An 18,850-nucleotide genomic window follows, 5' to 3' on the forward strand; every position below is an offset into this window, starting at 1 on the left:
AAACGGGACTCCCTATTGGCTCAAATTCCGGAATCGGCGGAATACAATGATTGGAAGTATTTAATTGGTTGGTACTGACATCTGTCAAAATTCATTGGCCAATGAGAAACCGAATACACGTTTCCTGTCATAAAGATATGACGTGCTCCTCAAGTGCATTTGCTATTAACAGTAAAATATTCGGTAAAATGTTATTCTTTAGGTGACAGTTTGCCTGTTTCGTCTTAGAAGACTTGAAGCCGAATGCAACGATGTAATAATTGTTTAAAGACTTAACATCTACTGAATAAAACGATTTTTGCTAGATAACATATCTAAAGGCCCACACTTTCAACGTTGCATTCATGTTCATAAACTAACATTTTGCATTGTCAGTGAGGCTTTGTGTTCACTTTTGCACTTCAGTGTATTCAGGCTGTATTTCAATGTAAATGTCCCCAACATTTAACGTGTGATGTCTCGCTTAAATATAACGTTTGTCATATAAGACTTGAATGAGAATCTATGCCGAATGCAATAATGTAAAAAATGTTTAAAGGTTGAACATCTACTGGATAAAACGAATTTTTTGTTAGACAACAAATATATAAAGGCCCACACTTTCAACGTTGCATTCATGTTCATAAATAAACATTTTGCATTGCCAGTGAGGCTTTGTGTTCACTTTTGCACTTCAGTGTAATCAGACTGTATTTCAATGTAAACGGGCCCAACATTTAACGGGTGATGTGTCATTTAACGCAAGCTATATAACCCTGATTTTTAAAGTGCATTTTATGGTATCGTTTTGGTGACGTTTGTGATCTAAATCCCGGGCTCACGAATACCCATGATGCAGCTGACATTTATCCTGCTTTAGTTTACTACGCTTACCCGTAAACATAGTAACCAATCACAACTCACAACAGATCTCGTGTAGTTGTTCGACTGTGCTGTACGGAAGTCTGCAATTAGATCGGTGGTCTGCGGCTTAGCCTACATGTCTCAAGGCACGTCTTACACGCATTTAAAATACTACGTGCACAAGTCATTACTCTGCACCCGACATGTTTAAAAGGTGGGAAATTACACCATAAGATAAGGATATGTGAATCACAGACAAATGACAAACGTCTGTATCACAGATGTACTGTACTATTTAATGGCAGGGACCGTCGGCTGACATAGAGCAACGTCACAATTATTGCAGGATCTTTATAGGAGTTCAGACAGGACACTTTATGAAGAAATCACTACTCCAGAAATGAAAGGTTATGTGGCTGGTATGTGAATGATCATGGAGCTGAAGTAGATCATACTGTACAATGGATGTACTGTACACTCATACTGTACAGTGGATGGATTCTGTGCTCTTTACATGGCTTTTTTGAGGTGGATCACTATCCTTAAAAATATTGCTCACCTTTTGAAACTCTAGTTGGAAAAGCACACGACTTTGCCATTTATATTGGCACGCCTGCTGCCACTGGTGATGTAATGGCAGCTGATACTGCATTTGGGTGGTTCATCCTTGGCTGGTAACTTGTCAGTGCCATTACACAGCCCTCCCACTGAAGTCTCTGTCCCCAGTGACTACTTCCGACAATGGTGTGTAAAGTTGTTGAAACAGCAGTGTGGTCTTCTTTCTCTTTGCAGTTGTGCAGCTGGTGACAAGGGCACATCACCAGGGATTGTGAGCGCTGTGTTCTCAAATGGCACATCTGAGATATTGAGTGCTGTGCTGTCATGCAGTGCAGCAGAGGCATTCAACACTGGTCAGGTGCAAGTAACCAGGCAAACCTCCTTGAAAGGCAGTGCGGATATACTGGATATGGAAGAAAAACCTGCATGGACACATAAAGTATACACAATCCATCCAGACTGAGATGTGAGCCAGGGGCCCCCCAGTTGAATTTTTTTCTTGCAGCCTTTCACACTCCATTTTAGCTGTACTGTGTTCACACAAGTCATCTTACAATCTACTCTCATCATATTGACTAAACTGTCTTGTTTTCAAAGAGGCTACAATATTTGGTTATCTCGCTTCTTTCTATCCTTACTAGTTTCACTGTATAAAAATGTAAAGAGCTGAATCACTCAATGATTTGACAAAGTGAATATAAAACATGCCTGATGAGACTTATTTCAAGTGAAACAGTCATAAGAAAATGTGACTTGAAAGACCATCTTAGATGGTGATTTTCTACATCCTGTATATTGTTGTCTTAAAGCAGTTGAAGACCCCTGGAATCATCCATCCTTCCTTTTTCTGGACTGGTTTAAGCAAATTAAATACTTGTGGGCAGGGGTCTAGCCAAGCTAGGTAGGAATCAGTCCAAGAAGGGAAGACACACTTATAATAGCACAGTTTCAAGTCAGCAGTCGACATAACCTGCCTGTCTTTCAGATGTGGAGAGAAAACCAAAGTAAGAGGAAAAAGAAGGCACAAATATAAGTGAAGAATGTGCAAATTCTGCACTGATGTGAACCCAGTTTGCTGCAACAGGAAGGCAGTAATACTAACTATTGCAACTTCTAAAAATTATGCTGTAGGCAACTTACTTTAGGATGTTCTCTATTAGAAGTAGACTGGATAACACAGTGCATCATTTAGTGATAACTGTTCGATTAGCATGTATACTGCCATGATTTTAATGTGCTTTGAATGTGTTGATGTAAATGTAGCAGAACACACTAGGTTTGCATATGCATGCAAAGGCTTATCCTAGAAATGTATAAGCAGCTTTACCTCTTTATAGACGCACAAAGGGAGCAGTGAGGCTGAACAAGTGCTGACCAAACTGCTGCAAATGCAAACATGAGAAAAGTAGCGGGTACAATCATTATCTGCATTGTGCTGGCAGGGATGGCACAGTCATCAGTAGCTCAGGGGCTGTCAGCTTGCTCTGTACCATCTGGGAAAACAATTTACGATTTCAACGTCCAGACTCTTCAAGGCGGCAATATCACTTTAGAAAGTTTCAGAGGCAAAGTGGTGGTCATCAGCAATGTGGCGACATTCTGAGGGTCCACGATCGACCAGGTGAGATCCTTTAGTTCTTATAAAGTAAAAGGAAATGACAGTATCATGTTGTAGTTCCTCACAAAGCAGACCAATTTTAAAATAACAGGCTGCAGCGGTTAAATGATATGCACAATATGTTATTCATAAGTGGAGTAGGCTAAACTAAAATTAGCATGTAAAAAGGAAACCGATCAACTGGAGATTCAACGCAGCCTTTACAGGACTGGATTGGCTTAGTGTTTTGTGGGTACTCTGGCTTTCCTACATCCCAAAGGCATGCATGTTAGGCTCATTAGCAATTCTAAAGTGGCTGAGTGAATGAGTGTGGAAGTGTGATAGACTGGCTTGGTTTTTTTCCTTGAACCTGATGCTACTGTTATTGTTTGACGAAGTGGTGGCTCTGAGGCTAGGGATCTGCACTGGCAATCGGAAGGTTGCTGGTTCGAATCCTGTAAATGCCAGCAGAGACTCTGCTCTGTTGGGCCCTTGAGCAAGTCCCTTAACCCACAATTGCCGAGTGCTTTGAGTAGTGAGAAAAGTGCTATATAAATGCAAAGAATTATTATTGCTACCAGCTCAGGTAAAGTGGCAACCATGATTTGCCTTTGCCCTTAAAGCAGACTGTCGAAGACAGTTTTCATGTTTAGGGAGAGACCTTGCCTTGTACTCATTACTACTGCATTAGATTTAGAGACTGATGGATACATTAGAAACATCCATCCACCAATTTTCAGACCTGCTTAATCCAGTTTAGCACTGTAGGGTCTGGATCATCATACAGAAGCCTCAGCCACAAGACAGGAGCCGGCCGTGGAGGGGGCCGATAGTCCATCAGGGCTCACTTTAATCCACCTGACCACACTCACCCATATGGGTTTAATTTGCCACTTAGGCTAACAAACTCCAGAACACGTTCTGTGTGCCCGCTGTAGCGTCACAAATTTATCTAAAGCGATTCGACAGCTGCCTTACTGCCTAAGCAAAAACAACTGATTATGTTGGGGAAAAGGTGTATTTTAACATGGCTAAACCTTTAAAATAGATATGCTTATTCATAGTGTAGAGATTTGCCACATATTGCTCAGTCAAATGTGATTTTTAAGAGTTGCATTAAAAACAGAAAGTAATTATTTGTTTAGTAAAGTGCTTTGTGATAGTGAGATGTGCTGTGTACAATATTTGTTACCACATGCCAGTTCTTTTGTCATTTTCTGGTGCTACGATTATAATTTTCCTATTTTTCAGAATCATTTAAATATATTTTGTTTATACTGACTTGCTTAAGATTATTAGCATTTGTTTAAATTAATAATTTGCCTGAACTGGGTGTGTATTTTGCAGGTTGTACACTCTGCCTGAGTTTTTTTATTTTTTATTGTAACTTGACTAACTGCCTAATCCTTTCATATTACATAAACATAGCACTTACTGTGGCTTGATGTTTAATGCTGCTTCATCTTTTTGGAACAACAATGGAGGCAGCATGTCAAACAAATAAAAATCTATGGCCCAGCATAACTAAGTTTCTTGCTTAGCTCTTCAGCTGTGTTCAAATGGCTTTGTTCAAAGGAAAAGTTCCAACATCTCAAAAGCTTGATGAATTCCAACAATACAGTTCTCGAGAGTTGAAGCCGCTGTTATAGATGGGTAGAAACGTTGCAAAAATAAGTCCTGTACTGTGGCTTTATGCACCAATTCTTGTTGCTTGTTTTTTTCAGTGACTAAAAACATTTTACCAATTACTGGTTTTGGTTTATATGAAATCATCTTGTGATTGGCATTCATCTTATTTTGCAGTTTGTTTCCAAATGTTTACACTTTAAAAAGGCATTTCAGCTAAAAAAATATGCTTCCTTAAATTATATTTTTTCTAGTAAAATCTAAATACTTGAATGTATGTTCAAATAAATATGTAAATATGGCAAAAACAGAGCATATGCAGTAAGTCAGCACAATCATTTAAAACATACATGACATATTGTATGACAAGGAAGCAAACCCACCTCAGAAATGAGAGCTGCTCTCAGTCAGTAGACCAATTAATCACTTTGGTCACATTAGTCACTTTCAGTGCTCCCTGTAATTTGGTCACATTAGTCACTTTCAGTGCTCCCTGTAATTCTTCTCACAGTGCAGGCCCAAGTTTACGTCCAGAGAGCCCACCTTATGAAGGGAGCACAGCCCAATACCACATATATACACATACATCCATACATACATCACATTCTAAAGCCCACTTAGTCCAGTTCAAGATTACAAGAACCCAAGCTTATCCTGAGAACATCAGATAAAAGTCTGGAAACACCCAATACAAAAAGCTAGTCCATTGTACTTAAGTCAAAAGTCACAAATCATCAGACAAAAAGCAACACAGACAACAACCGGTCATGGGATTTGAACCGAGGACGCAGGATCTGTGAGATAAGAAGGGCAAAATGAGCTAGAGGAGAAACTGTGATACCCCTCAGGGTGTAGAGTTTAGCCCCATCACTTGGTTATTCATAACAATAAAGTGACTGCATGTGTTGCATTTGCACTCATAAATGGTCACCCCCTGGAGCAGCCTGTCCAATTTTGTTCTGGATGAAAGCAGCGTTACTTCAATTCCTTCAGTTTCGCTCCTCCCTGCTTCATTTCTGTTGAGTTGTAGTGATCGCTTCTCCTTGCTCTTTCTCGCTCAAGTCCAACCAAACCAGTCCATTTCAGGTCCATTTTGACATCACCATGGAACACAATCCCTGTATTCTTAGTCGCAGATAACATGCATTCTGCTTCCTCTGCATCAACAGAGCTGGAGAAAACTCCTTTAGGCAGGCATTGTGGTGCAGTGGTTAAGGTGTTAGACTTCTAGCCCTGCAGTTGTGGGTTCAAATCCCACCACTGTGTGACTCTCAGCGAGTCACTTCACCTGCCTGTGCCCAAATTGGAAAAACAAAAGAAATATAACCAGTTGTAAGTCACTTTGGATAAAATTGTTGGCCAAATATGTAAATGAATACAGTACAGTATGTTACAATGTGAATAACACAAATCTTGGTTAGCAGATGATCAAATTACCTTACAGTATAGGTGTCATCAGCTTTTAAAATCAATTTATTTTCACACAGTACTTTATAATGTGGAGGACTGGCTCAGATTGCAGAGCAGATCACAAAGTATTGTGACAAATAGACACACTCGATTTATAAAGAAAACGCTTTTTCTTTTAATACTAGTAGAGTTGTACATTCGAGTAACTCGATCGCTACAAAACAGCAGTGTTCAAATTAAGCCTTCCATTTTTAGACTCATACGCCAAGCAGCATCGGTTACAGGTGGTAGGCAAACTTCACCCCCTTTAAACATTAATAAAACACTCCCATTGCCAAAAGCTATAAGCCAAAATTAAAAACACAACTGTTTGAAACTCAACATGAAATAAATCTTAATTGACAGTTTGATTTTAGGTGCAGCGCCGCAGTGCCTTCTGGGACGTCAGTGTATTCTGTATAATGCAATAAAGGGCATAACTGTTAACTAAGACACTTGCAGAAAATGTGATATAGAAATAAATGTTAAGTACAGTAAAACAAAAAAGTACATTAGGTAAACATCAGACTGACGTCTTTTCCACATGTTTCATTAAAGAATATTTGGGCAACTGCTGTGGGTTGGCACCCTGCCCAGGATTTGCTCCTGCCTTGTGCCCTGGGCTGGCTAGGATTGGCTCCAGCAGACCCCCGTGACCCTGTGTTAGGATATAGCGGGTTGGAGAATGGATGGATGGATGTTCTTAGGTAATTGTTCAAGACTATGGTAGTGATGGGTGAAATGAGAAGTGGTCTGTCTATAACTAATGTAAAGCTTCTCCTCTCTGCATCGATAAGGCGTCATACTGTATCAATCAGTTGTCTTCAGGAGTAGTGTGATAATGCAAATATAGAGCATGTCGTGTTCTTAAATTAAATTCTTGTACCTTGGGCAGGGTGTCAAGGTTAGGCTATCATGGCTCTGGAGAGTAGGAATATGTTGCATGTTGATCTGTCACATGAAAGTAGGAATTTCACTGTACTTTGTACAGGTGAAAATAAGACCCCTATAAACCTTTGTTTACATTTATTCTTGAATAAGCTGCCCGACTATATATCATGCACCATAACTGACCTCCAGGAGAAGATGAATACGGGAGTATATCAGTGAGAACCACTGATTTACTGAAACATTCACAACAACAACAACATTTACTTATATAGCACATTTTCATACAAAAAATGTAGCTCAAAGTGCTTTACAAAATGAAGAATAGAAAAATAAAAGACACAATAAGAAAATAAAATAAGTCAACATATAATTAACATAGAATAAGAGTAAGGTCCAAAGGTCAGGGTGGACAGAAAAAACAAAAAAAACTCCAGACGGCTGGAGAAAAAAATAAAATCTGTAGGGATTCCAGACCATGAGACCGCCCAGTCCCCTCTGGGCATTCTACCTAACATAAATGAAACAGTCCTGTTTGTAGTTAGGGTTCTCACGGAAGGATTTGATGATGATGGTCACGTAGACTTCTGGCTTCACAGGAATTGTAATGCATTTTATTGTTTCATTTTAGATGCTCATATGATTAAAGGAAAACGTAGTTAAATTTACTTTCTACAGTGCACTTCCTGAATAGGGTGGCATTAGGTTTGCCTCCATGCTCAAAGGAATCTGACTTTAAATATGTTACTATTAGTATTGAAGCTTGCATATTTGTTTCCAGTAATATCCCAAAAATGTGCAGGTTGAATTAATTGGATCCTCTAAATTAGTCCGGTGTGAGGAAGTGAGTCCTGTGGTGCCCTGTTCTTGCAGCTACCATGAACCTGTAATGTACAGCATATTGTTAGCAGCCAGCAGACAGAAGCACTTCGAGATCAGTCATTGTGAGACACCTGCAGTGTTTACTCAGGGGGACAGAACTTACAGACGATTACAATACAATATAATACAATACAGTTTATTTTTGTATAGCCCAAAATCACACAGGAAGTGGCGCAATGGGCTTTAATGGGCCCTGCCTCTTGACAGCCCCCCAGCCTTGACTCTCTTAGAAGACAGAGAAAAACTCCCAAAAATGTGTCCGATTGACAGCGGACTCCCTTGAAGCACCCCATCTTTTAAACAGATTTCCAAGAAGCACTGTCCAGGCCAAGGGCTGGGCACTCTGTGGCACGAGTGCTAAAATAGTAATTCTATGATTATCTGCAGGTGGGACAATCCAGAATTTCTGGTGAACGTAAGAAGCAGCCTTGTGAAAAAAAACATAACACAGGGTGGATGCCAGAAGCTGGGTGGAGAAGGCAAAGTTACACAGCTGTAGGAAGTTAGGAGAGAGACTGCGGGCAGCTTAGCGGTACCTGGAGCTGAAGGCAGTATCATGAGCCCCTAGGATTCAAGTGGGAGAGAGAAGACCCTGACGCAATCCGTGAGGTGTGCTATGAAGTCCACCCCACATTCATCACTAGTGTGTGTGTGGAGGGAACAAGAGGCGAATTGTCCCATTGTTTAGGAGTGTGCTTACTTTTTTGGTGGATCTTCATGTAGCTGCTAATACTGGGCAAGTTTGCATAAACAGGTTAGAGTTCAGCAATTTGCCTGTTCTGTTTTGTGAAGCAAAGCAATAAATAACATGAATGGTCTGAGGGCTTGACTTGCTCTTCCTGTGTGGTGACACTCTGTGTATGTGTATGTGTGTCGTTGTCTCTATTGTGCTCGTTACAACATTCAGAAAAGGGATTGTGTTTCAGATAGCAGCAACTCTGTGTGCTTCAATGTCATCTTGCTAGGAATTGTATTTAGATAAATAAACATTCATAGAAGGGTATGAACAATTTTGGTAGATATAGTACTGTATATGCATTAATCGTTTTTCATTTTTTAAGCCATAAGGAATATTTTACGGGTCTGCTTTTACAATTTATGTATTTTTTTAATGTGCAGTACCACAAACTGAATGCACTTATGGATAAGTTTACTGGGACCTCCTTCACTGTCCTTGGCTTCCCATGCAACCAATTTGGCCTTCAAGAGCCTGGTAAGAGTCACATTTCTGGCTATGTCAATGATACCATATGGGTGTTAAGAAAATGCACCAAATAGATATTCTGCACTTCTATATTTCTTATTTCTGTTGCACTCATGTAATGTACTTTGTTGAGAATCATCCACTTATTCATCCATCCATCTGTTTAGCCAGTTATTTAATCTGGTTTTAGGATCACAGGGCATCTTACTGTAGTAACATCAGGTGCAAGGCAAGAATCAGCCCAGGACAGGACAGTGGCATCACTCATGCCACCATTCACAGTGGACCCTTTCAGAGGCAGTCATTAACATAATAGCCATGATGTTTGGGAATTTGGGATACAAACCTACACAGGCTGGAATTTGAACCCAGCTGTGGTGAACTCTCTGGCACTGTGCAGTCCATAATCAACTATTTCAGTCTCACGTCAGGAATATCTTAGTAAGAACTATTCAAAAACACATCCTAACAAACTTTGCAGTATTACCTATCAAGGATTTCTGTGTGCTAAAACGGTGATTAGTGAGACTCCCCAACAGCTCCAGTTACCAGAGTCCAAATCCTTGCCTGTTTGCCTGGATGTTCTCTAATCACTCTGATTTTCTTTTGTGTGTGTATTTTAACCAATAGAAGACTTTAGATTGGCCAGCAGGCATGAGTGTGTTTTGCAAGTGGGGTTGGCATCCTGTCCTCATGCTAGAAGGATAGAATGTACAGTAACTAGAAGATGCCTGTACCTGGTGATGTTAGCAGAAATAGACTCGATTTTGTTGTCATAAACACAGGACACTTGCATCTTTATTGTTCCCACTCTTTCATGCACTACCAATTCTGTATGTTTCGGTTTTGTAATTTTTGATATTTTCCTCTTTTTTTTTTTTTACACAGAGGAAAACTATGAAACTTTAAATGTTCTTAAGTATGTACGACCCGGTGGTGGATTTATCCCTCGATTCCAGGTTTTTGGTAAACTTGAAGTCAATGGAGCAGATGAGCACCCACTCTTCACCTTTTTAAAAGTAAGTTGTTACTTTATACATTTTTAAGGCACATGAAAATTACCAGTTCAATTTGAAATTAAAATTTTGGTTTAAAAAAAAAAAAGCGGCGGAGTGGCTACTACAAGTACTACTGCCTCATATCTAGAGAGTCCTTCATTCATATTCAAGCCTGGTCACTCTCTGTGGGGACATCTGTATGTCCTCATGGTGTTCATGTAAGCATCCTGCCATATCCCAAAAAAGTGCCTGTTAGGGGAATGAGTGACTCTGGACTGGATTCCTGCCTTGTACCAGTACTGCCAGAATAGGCTCTGGCATCCACAACTCTGGGTTCAGGAAATTAATAAATTCATTCATTAAAAAGAAATCTGAAGCAGTGTTTTGGATGACTGGCAAAGTATCTTCATGTTACAGCCCTCAGAAGAATTCTAGATAGCAGTGAAAAGACCAACTTTAACTTTATTCTGATGTTGCGAGAGGTATTATGTTGTCTGGCTATTAACACATTCATGAATTAATGTTAATTATTATCATTTTTGTAAGTCATGTCAACAAAATGAGCATGTATGGCAAATAGCATTTTTTTCATTAACCCATTTGAACATTTCATTAAGCCTTTATAACATTAAGCCACTTTTTTAATGTGTTATTTACCAGGTTCTTAGAAATAACTCTGTCACCAAACCCAGGACATGTCATGGGTAACACTTCAGTTTAGGTACTGCAAAAGTGCAACTATTACTCACTGACTCTTATATAACAAGGCCTTAACAAAGGCTTTTTTTTGGTCCTCATAACACTTATAAAAGATCAGTAGATAGTATACCACACTGCACAGAGATGAAAAACCTGTCATGATGGTAAAATGACTTGTTAATATGAAGGACTCATAGGTCTTATACTAAATCTACTCTCTCTCTCTCTCTCTATATATATATATATATATATATATATACACACTCACCTAAAGGATTATTAGGAACACCTGTTCAATTTCTCATTAATGCAATCATCTAATCAACCAATCACATGGCAGTTGCTTCAATGCATTTAGGGGTGTGGTCCTGGTCAAGACAATCTCCTGAACTCCAAACTGAATGTCAGAATGGGAAAGAAAGGTGATTTAAACAATTTTGAGCGTGGCATGGTTGTTGGTGCCAGACGGGCGGTCTGAGTATTTCACAATCTGCTCAGTTACTGGGATTTTCATGCACAACCATTTCTAGGGTTTACAAAGAATGGTGTGAAAAGGGAAAAACATCCAGTATGCGGCAGTTCTGTGGGCGAAAATGCCTTGTTGATGCTAGAGGTCAGAGGAGAATGGGCCGACTGATTCAAGCTGATAGAAGAGCAACTTTGACTGAAATAACCACTCGTTACAACCGAGGTATGCAGCAAAGCATTTGTGAAGCCACAACACGCACAACTTTGAGGAGGATGGGCTACAACAGCAGAAGACCCCACCGGGTACCACTCATCTCCACTACAAATAGGAAAAAGAGGCTACAATTTGCACAAGCTCACCAAAATTGGACAGTTGAAGACTGGAAAAATGTTGCCTGGTCTGATGAGTCTCGATTTCTGTTGAGACATTCAAATGGTAGAGTCAGAATTTGCTGTAAACAGAATGAGAACATGGATCCATCATGCCTTGTTACCACTGTGCAGGCTGGTGGTGGTGGTGTAATGGTGTGGGGGATGTTTTCTTGGCACACTTTAGGCCCCTTAGTGCCAATTGGGCATCGTTTAAATGCCACGGGCTATCTGAGCATTGTTTCTGACCATGTCCATCCCTTCATGACCACCATGTACCCATCCTCTGATGGCTACTTCCAGCAGGATAATGCACCATGTCACAAAGCTCAAATCATTTCAAATTGGTTTCTTGAACATGACAATGAGTTCACTGTACTAAAACGGCACCCACAGTCACCAGATCTCAACCCAATAGAGCATCTTTGGGATGTGGTGGAACATGAGCTTCGTGCCCTGGATGTGCATCCCACAAATCTCCATCAACTGCAAGATGCTATCCTATCAATATGGGCCAACATTTCTAAAGAATGCTTTCAGCACCTTGTTGAATCAATGCCACGAAGAATTAAGGCAGTTCTGAAGGCGAAAGGGGGTCAAACACCGTATTAGTATGGTGTTCCTAATAATCCTTTAGGTGAGTGTACTGTATATATAAAATCCTAAGCCTAAAAGTGCAATGTTTTTGTGCAACGATTTAATGTGACATTTTTACGTCACGTTTTTTGCCAAGCTTTAAATCAGGCTTATTTTAAAAATGACATACATATGTTTGGTATTATTCTTTTCAGAATTTATTGAACTTTAATGTGATGTTGTTAGATTTTCAGATTTTTATTCTGTTTTTAAATTATAAACTAAAAAATATCAAGAACTTGCGTCCCACGAGACAAGAGTTTGTGCCAAAAGATTTAACCACGCCCAGGGCCGGAAATAAAAGACAAAGAGTAAGACAGCTGCTGTACAGGCTTTTAAATGTTTGAAGTGCCGCATAAGATGCAGATCACACAGCATGGAAGCAGCAGCAGCAAGCCAGAAGCTGATCAAGCAAAGAGGAGGTAAAAAAAAAATTGTTTTCCCATTGTATCACCATTTAAAAGGGGGTTTCGGAGGAGCGACTGCGTCTCCTTGGGGTGTGTTCAACCCCCCCAACACGAGCAGCAGAGACACAAATTGGCTGGCGTATTGTGCAGGCGGGGGTGACCCCCCTAGTATGTAATATTAAGAAAAATGTGTGTTAGTTAAGCCACCTCAGACCAATCCAAAGTGAAGCTTTGTTAGTAAGTCACACTGGACAGCTGAATAAGCACTGTTTGATGCATTGTATGTATAACAACCAGAGCAGTGAACAAGTGACCAATGAATAATAAAGGATTTTTAAAATCATAGCAGAAAAGCAATTTTACTGGTTTAGAAGGGGGCAGGTCTTTAGTATTGGGTAAAATCCCTATTTGGTTATTCTTTGGGAAGTTCTCAGAAGGCATTGAAATCAAGGAGCTATTCCTGTGAGATGGCAGCTGTGTGAAGACTATATTGACCTAATATTGCGTAGTCAAAAACAAGAAGCAGAGGTGGCCAGCCATGAAAGGTGACAGAAGTCATCCAAGGATTTGCTGTTCTGAAGGTGTGCCATTCAGAAATGTTATATGAGTTGCACACCATATTTATGTGTCCATTGAATTGTCATCAGTCTTAAAGAGAAGTGGTATTTATTACTGAAAATGGCTCCATCCCTGTTTAGGCACGAGCCTAATATTAGCAGAAACATAGCTGGCAACAGTGAATTGGTACTGATAGATATCATAAAGGACACCATACCATACCATACCATTTTTATTTGTTGAGCGCTTACAAACACAGCATTACAACTGACCAAAGCGCTGTACAGTTAAAAAGAAGCAAGACTAAAAACAAAATATTAAATACAAAAATTAAGAGAGAAATTAAAACAGATACTAAAAACAGGCCAGAGGACCCAATAAAATAGGGAAATAGGAAGAAACAAGTGGACATGAGACAGGTTAAGAAGTAAAAGCCAATGTGAAGAAGTGTGTTTTTAGGCGTGATTTAAATGAGGCGACTGAGGTGGCCTTTCTAACCACTAAAGGTAGGGAGTTCCGGAGCCTGGGAGCACAGACGGAAAAAGCCCTTTCACCACGAGCTTTAAAACGTGCTTTGGGAACAGTTAGGAGCAACTGATCTGCGGATCTAAGAACACGAAGAGGATTGTGAAGATGGAGCAAGACACTCAAATATGCGGAGGCTAGACCGTTTAGTGCCTTATAGGTTAAGAGGAGTATCTTAAAATAGAAGTTCCTTCTCCATGAGCCAACAATAGTTTAAATGTTCTGACAGCCTGTTCTACAATATGCAGGTCCTCGTGTGGTGTTATTTCCTACCTGACCCATGTTAGAGCAGTTTTTCAACCATTGTAGTCCACATTACCCCACTGTTACTGTACATATGGCCATTATGTACAAGCAGCTGGCAACTTAACTTCTTTCAAACTGCGCTGCCCATATATCTGATAAAGAGGTCAGGGGTATTTTTAATGTGATGCAGTTTTCAGTTGTCTTTTCATGGCAAAACTCGTGCGCTCTAGGGACAGTGGCTAGCATAACAGACACCTTAATTTAGCCATGCTAGTTGTTTTATGGAAGCTGGGCTACCGATTCTGGGTGCTGACATTTTCTATGTTTTCCTCACAGAATACATCTCGAGTCAAAAGATGTTCTTAAAAGCTTAATGTTAATGATGCTCAAAATGGCAGAAGTGGGCACATTAAATTTGTTCTTCCTGTTTTATGAAAATATATTTCAACAGTGAGGATCTCTGCCTTATTTTCACATCTTAAATGATGAAGCCTATTTCTGCTCACATTTTGCCACTGAATAAATGATATAAAAATGGTACTGCTTCTGCTCCTTCATAAGATGCATCTTTCTGAGAATATCTGTGTTTTTTCATTTAAGTTATTTAAACCAACCTCAAGCTAAACACCTTTGTTATGTTTTTTGTAGGAGTCATGTTCATTTGTAAACCCACTTATTGGAGATCCAAAGAGGCTATACTGGTCACCTATGAAAGTCAGCGACATACGGTGGAACTTTGAAAAATTCCTTATCCTGCCCAATGGTGTCCCATTTAAGCGGTAATCTTTATATATAATACGCTACCGTGGCTGTTCGTTTGTCTGTCCAGTATTTTAAATCACCTGTAGCTTGCAAACCGTTTGAACTGTTGACCTGATATTTGGTACACATATACTACGTGACATCTACTATCTACTTTCGAGGTGATGATCGACCTCCAGGGTTATTCCTATTTTGATTTTATTGTAGAATCAACTCTCAGCAGCAGCCAGCAGGGTGGCCGTGCAGAACGTGTGTACGGGCACCGTTCTCATCCCTGCCACCTTTGCTGTAACTTCCTCTACCTCTTCATATCTTAAATCATTGAGGCAGATTGAAGTGAAAAATTAAAGAAAACGTATTAAGCAATTGCAACACAAACACTGACTTAATCAGTTTTAATACGAAAAGATGCTGGCGAAAGAAGAGAAGAAGCGGGTCGCTAGGGTGGAGAAAAGAAGAGCTGCTCAGGAAGCAGCAAGCACATCAACCGCTGAGCAAATGAAGGCTACATGTACAGAGAAAAAGTAGGAAAACTAGGAATGCTCAAGTCAAGTGTAATTACTGCACGTTATATTGTGCAGTGCGGCATTACTGGTTTACTTTATGTTGAGGCAACAAGGCTACAAAACATTTTATAGCTCCTCAAGGAAATGTTTTCGTGGTTATTCAGCTTAAATAGATCCATTCAGAGCTAGAGGTGCACTACAGTGATCTACTAAATTGACTTTAAAAAACCTACTTTTGAGAAAGAAATGACAACATATGACTCTGTATGCAGTTAGTAAACGAAACACAGGCAAAAGATGCAATTAAAACTTTCAGTCAACGGTTTATTTCAAATTTAAAACAGATTGATTCATCTTGAGTTGGGTTTGTCTCATTCTTCACCAAATCCTGAATGGCACACTTTTTTCCAGTTTTCAGATTATACTTTGGTTTTCAAATTGAACATTTTGTCAAACAAAGCTAGACTGTGGCAGTGAGCAAGGAACTGCCATAATTCCAGCATTATTCATCCAATTACAACAACAGATTTTCCTACAACAGCGTACAAAATAAAAATAAGAACTGAATTTGTGCTGGGCATACTTTGACCACAAACCTTTACAGTGACTTAAGCTCAATTGTTTAGCGCCTATTAATTTGTACCCATCAGCTACTGTCTCAGGCTTAAGGCACCAACTAGCAAAGCAGCTATTCATAGGTTCTATTGATTTTCTTTTGGAGAAAGAAGCTAACCAAACACGGTGTCATTTGTGAAGAAGTGCAGAATTCTAAGGTAAAAGTAAATGGGATCAAAATCATTTGAATTATTATCAAACCACTATGATAGCTAGCACAAAAACAACTTCACACAAACTCAGACAACAGATAGCTAGATGTAATCATCTGATAAAATTGTCGTTTTTACTTAAAAATTTTAATTTTATTTGTTCATGTTACCGTCTGCACAATTTTTCTTTACCATATTCTAGTGTTCTGTAAAGCTTGGAACAGTGTCTGTTTTCACCTAGAATATAATTTACATTTTAGAAGGAAAGCATTAAGAGTTCTTCTGCAACTCTTCAAGAACACCACTGATCTCCAAAAAGAAATTTTAGGAAAATACCCAAAACCAGAACCTGAAAAACTACTGTTCAACTTGCAATAATAAAAAGCTTCAGCGTTTACATACATTTTCAGTTGTTGTCCCATACACTCAAAGGGTAAGGACAGAGTAATTAAAACTAATTATGGTATGTGACCTACAGTCCTCTTCAGAACTTGGGATGGGATCATTTAATTGTCTACCTTTGTTCATCCTTTGAAGTTTAGTGGCAGGACAAGTTCACTTCTTGTGGAACACCAAATGAGTAGTTACACAATTCAGTCTGTGGAATTAAAGATAATTTCAATAGAAAATCTGCAAGGGACTTCAGAAGAAGGACCTTATGAGAGAGTGCCAGAAGAAAGAAGCAGTTCTTGCTAAGAAAACAAATTTTTCTTCCAGAGTGTTAACTAGTGAATACAGCAGACACAGAGCAGAAACTCTGTTCTGAAGAGAGAGATTAGGAAACATTTGAAGTGAATGTCAAACACATTAACTACAAACCAACAGCACGTGTAGCTCAAATCAAACAACACCCCACTTCCACTTTAAAGTGGGGTGATAGCAGCAGAATGTAACCTGACCTCAAAAGAATATTAAGCTAGTTCTATAAATGGATAAACTGATGTGCATTCCCGGTATGTCACTGCTTCCCCTGACAGTGATCACAAATAACAGTTGTAAACGAATGCAATTAATGCTAAAGATTTATATTCTTTTATATATTTGTATTGCTCTTAATCCTTACTTTTTATAATGTGGTTTCTGTTTGTGAAGTAGGAAATACTTGTTATAAGCACATCACCTTCTTAAAGGTTTAGGTGTACCTCTCATTGCCAGTGAGTGGTTTTGTTCATCAGTGTGCAGATTGTTCCAGTATTAATATGATTGTTTGCATTAAGCAAGTCCAATCAAGCGGATTTTAAATATTTTTAGTAACAAGGAAGTTTTAGATTTAGTTCAAGAAATGTAGTCAAAAAGTGCAGTGGGATCATTTATCACAATTTCTAAAACTAAAACACTAAGCCCAAATCTGAAGTCCAACACAGGAAAAATAAAAAATAAAGACTGCTGTCCTTATGTGCTGTATTGATCATGTCTGGTCAAGTGGCTTGCCCAATGGTCCTCCTCTAGAGTATCACTAAGCACTCCATCTTTCACCTCCCCATTTCTCTCACACTACCCTGACCCCTGTTCTTTTGACCAATGTATCTTTGACTTAAACTCTATTGCTAACTTGAAACTGCTCTCAATCCACCCCTCTCTGAAGGGGACAGTTCCAGCCAGGCCTTTATAACCATTTTTGAATTTAGGTGTGGCATTGCCCCAGCCCCTTCAATAAACCATAAATGAGCTGGCTCTTCAAGGCAGCAACTCATGACCACACTGTTACCTCTGTTTCCCTGTAGTTGTTGATAGGTTTTCTGGCCAACTGCTAGACCTCCATACTGCCTCTTTCTTTTTGACTTGAAGCACTACTCATCCTATCCTGCATTGGTGCCCCTGCCTATTAACCTGCCAGGGCACCTTGCCTGTTACGGTTTACCATTTATTCTACAGTGGCATATATAGAGTCTCTCCTTTTGTGGAATCTCTCTATCTATCTGTGTCTCCTGGAGGTTTATTGTTGGGGTTTGCCCTTACCCTGTTCTATCCTGGCATCATTCCGTGACATATACAACAATCAGAACACTAATATGACAAAAATCACAACTTTACAGCCAAATTGTTATTTTAATTCAATTTTGTGTTTTACTTTTTCAGATATGACTTGAATTACCCCATTGAGATGCTAGAAAATGATATCTCAACACTGCTGGAAACAGTAGACGTACACGATCATTGAGCTGCTCATTGCCTTTCACACTAAAATGCCAACTGCTTAGCAAGAGAATTGATGAAGAACATTCAGTAAAGGCTGGAAAGCAGCTGAAAAGGTTTCTGATTATGGTGGTGGGAATACTCTGTTTCTTAGTGCATTCCAACAGAGTGATCTATCCATTGCTCTCTATTAAGCAGCTGGCAGACCTTGTGTCACTCTATGTCGTCTTCTCTTGTTTAATAAAGCATTCCAAAAATCTAACATGTGCCTCTGCTGGTTTGATTTTAAGAAGACATTATTCTTCAGTCTACTCCAAGCTTTGTTAATTTGTGCAGACACAATATTAAAGTAAAATTTTGGGTGTGTCAGTGGATCATCACGCACTATTGCTATCTCGGAACCTTGGACTACATTTTAAAATTCCCAGTTGTGTTCTCCTTTTTGTGGAGTTCTCCATTAAACATGGATTTCTTACATTAAAATTTCTTTAAGCTTGCATCACACTACATGTGTTTTTCAAGATTATTTAAACTTAACTTACACTATTTTTAAAGAAAGCTGATGCCTTTAAACAGCAAATAAACAAACATGTCATTCAACATCAATGTATGTGGTTCTTTAATTATAACAGTAAACACCTGCTAAACAAATATACAGTATTTAAATATTAACAACCATGAGTTGGAACAACTACATACTGACTTGATTTGAAGTTTTATTAATAA

The 18,850-nt window shown here is 39.2% G+C and overlaps 1 protein-coding gene across 1 annotated transcript; it reads left to right on the forward strand.

Annotated features, from left to right (window-relative positions):
• The first annotated feature begins 2,718 nt into the window (after positions 1-2,718).
• On the forward strand, positions 2,719-18,386 carry gpx9 (glutathione peroxidase 9). Its single transcript, XM_039772519.1, has 5 exons — positions 2,719-3,022; positions 8,963-9,056; positions 9,936-10,066; positions 14,602-14,732; positions 18,068-18,386. Exons 2-5 carry the CDS (start codon positions 8,984-8,986, stop codon positions 18,147-18,149), a joined length of 417 nt encoding a protein of 138 aa, XP_039628453.1. The 5' UTR covers positions 2,719-3,022; positions 8,963-8,983; the 3' UTR covers positions 18,150-18,386.
• Positions 18,387-18,850: the final 464 nt, after the last annotated feature.

The sequence above is a fragment of the Polypterus senegalus genome, chromosome 1, assembly GCF_016835505.1.
Source record: "Polypterus senegalus isolate Bchr_013 chromosome 1, ASM1683550v1, whole genome shotgun sequence".
NCBI lineage: Eukaryota > Metazoa > Chordata > Cladistia > Polypteriformes > Polypteridae > Polypterus > Polypterus senegalus.

What these genes read in the sequence shown, in the direction of transcription:
- gpx9 (XM_039772519.1), top strand. Translation starts at nt 8,984, where the DNA reads ATGGATAAGTTTACTGGGACCTCCTTCACTGTCCTTGGCTTCCCATGC. An exon ending in CACTCTTCACCTTTTTAAAA is followed by an intron (nt 10,067 to 14,601) that starts GTAAGTTGTTAC and finishes TGTTTTTTGTAG; the next exon opens with GAGTCATGTTCATTTGTAAA. An exon ending in AATGGTGTCCCATTTAAGCG is followed by an intron (nt 14,733 to 18,067) that starts GTAATCTTTATA and finishes TTACTTTTTCAG; the next exon opens with ATATGACTTGAATTACCCCA.